This window comes from Wasmannia auropunctata, unplaced genomic scaffold (assembly GCF_000956235.1).
Source record: "Wasmannia auropunctata unplaced genomic scaffold, wasmannia.A_1.0 LD268694.1, whole genome shotgun sequence".
Lineage (NCBI taxonomy): Eukaryota > Metazoa > Arthropoda > Insecta > Hymenoptera > Formicidae > Wasmannia > Wasmannia auropunctata.
Window position 1 is genome coordinate 1 of NW_012094196.1, and position 1,192 is coordinate 1,192.

The 1,192-nt window shown below is 36.4% G+C and overlaps 1 protein-coding gene across 1 annotated transcript; it reads right to left on the reverse strand.

Moving 5' to 3' along the window:
- Positions 1 to 9: 9 nt before the first annotated feature.
- On the reverse strand, positions 10 to 1,186 carry LOC105462197 (protein Malvolio-like; the record flags this gene model as incomplete). Its single annotated transcript, XM_011708725.1, has 3 exons — positions 10 to 166; positions 625 to 851; positions 1,034 to 1,186. Coding segments are annotated over 3 exons (537 nt in total), but the record flags the coding sequence as incomplete, so codon positions are not given.
- Between the last annotated feature and the right edge of the window lie 6 nt (positions 1,187 to 1,192).

Consider the following 1,192-nt stretch of genomic DNA (forward strand, 5'->3'; position numbering starts at 1 on the left):
GCACCAAGTATTCTGAAATAAATGTACCTCGTAACCGAAGGTGACAGCCATGATCGCGATGAGAAGACCGAAGAAAAACTCCAATTTCCTCAGTCCGTATTTATCCAGGAATAAAAATGTGAACGTGTCGACTACTGTGATAAGTACGCCGCCCCATATAGGAATCCTGAAACGCGATTTTCCTCAGCACAAACTCTTTGTACAACGTTATTTGTTGTGTTATTATTATTTATCTTTACAAATTCATAGTGAAAGAAAAAGAATAAAAATAAAGATGAAGAAAGAATAAGAAGAAAGATATGTATAAATATGAATAAATATGAAAGATAAAGGTGTGCGATTAAACAATATTTGCAACGTAAGTAAGCAAATATATATAATACAAAGTAAGTAAGCAATAATACATATAATATGTATATCGGGCGGATTATAAAATTTTTATATGTAAGATTTTTTTTATTCCTCATTATATTGCGTATTTAAAATGACGTTTTTACGTTCTCAAGTAGAGATTACGAATTTTGAAATGTCCAAGATACGCCCGGGGAACGTTTCACATACGCGCGTATTAGCTTACGTGTGCTAGAGATAAATATTTAGCAATCAGTCATATCAGGCACTTACGCTTTATTAGATAAGAGGTAAAGGGCAATAGCCGTTCCTATTACCTCCTGCATATCGCTACCAATAATCGCTATTTCAATCATTATCCATAAAATTAATCTAGGTACTTTTTTGTATTGTCTGTAACACATCTCCGCCAGATGTAGACCGGTCACTACGCCGAGGCGCGCGCTGAGTCTTTGCATAACGAGACCTAGGATAGTAGCGCTTAGTAGTACCCATAATAACTGAAAGCGAAGACGTCAACAAGGAATATCATTACTCGAAACAAAAAAAAAGAAAGAAGTAGGATAGTCGAAAGTTTGCATGATAAGTAAAGTAAATAAGTAAAGTATAAATAAAACTGCAGATTGCAGCAACTGATTTGCTCTTATATTTCAGATCGCCAGGTGTATGTATATATGTATACCTTGTATCTCGCCGTCACTCCGGACTGTAGATCCGATTCTATGTTGCCAGGATCCAGATAGGCTATGGACATTAAGAAGCCAGGCCCCGTGAAAGCCCATAGTTTTCTAAAGCTAAAGCCCGTCTGCGAGAAAGAATTACGGTCCACATTTGAGAGTCG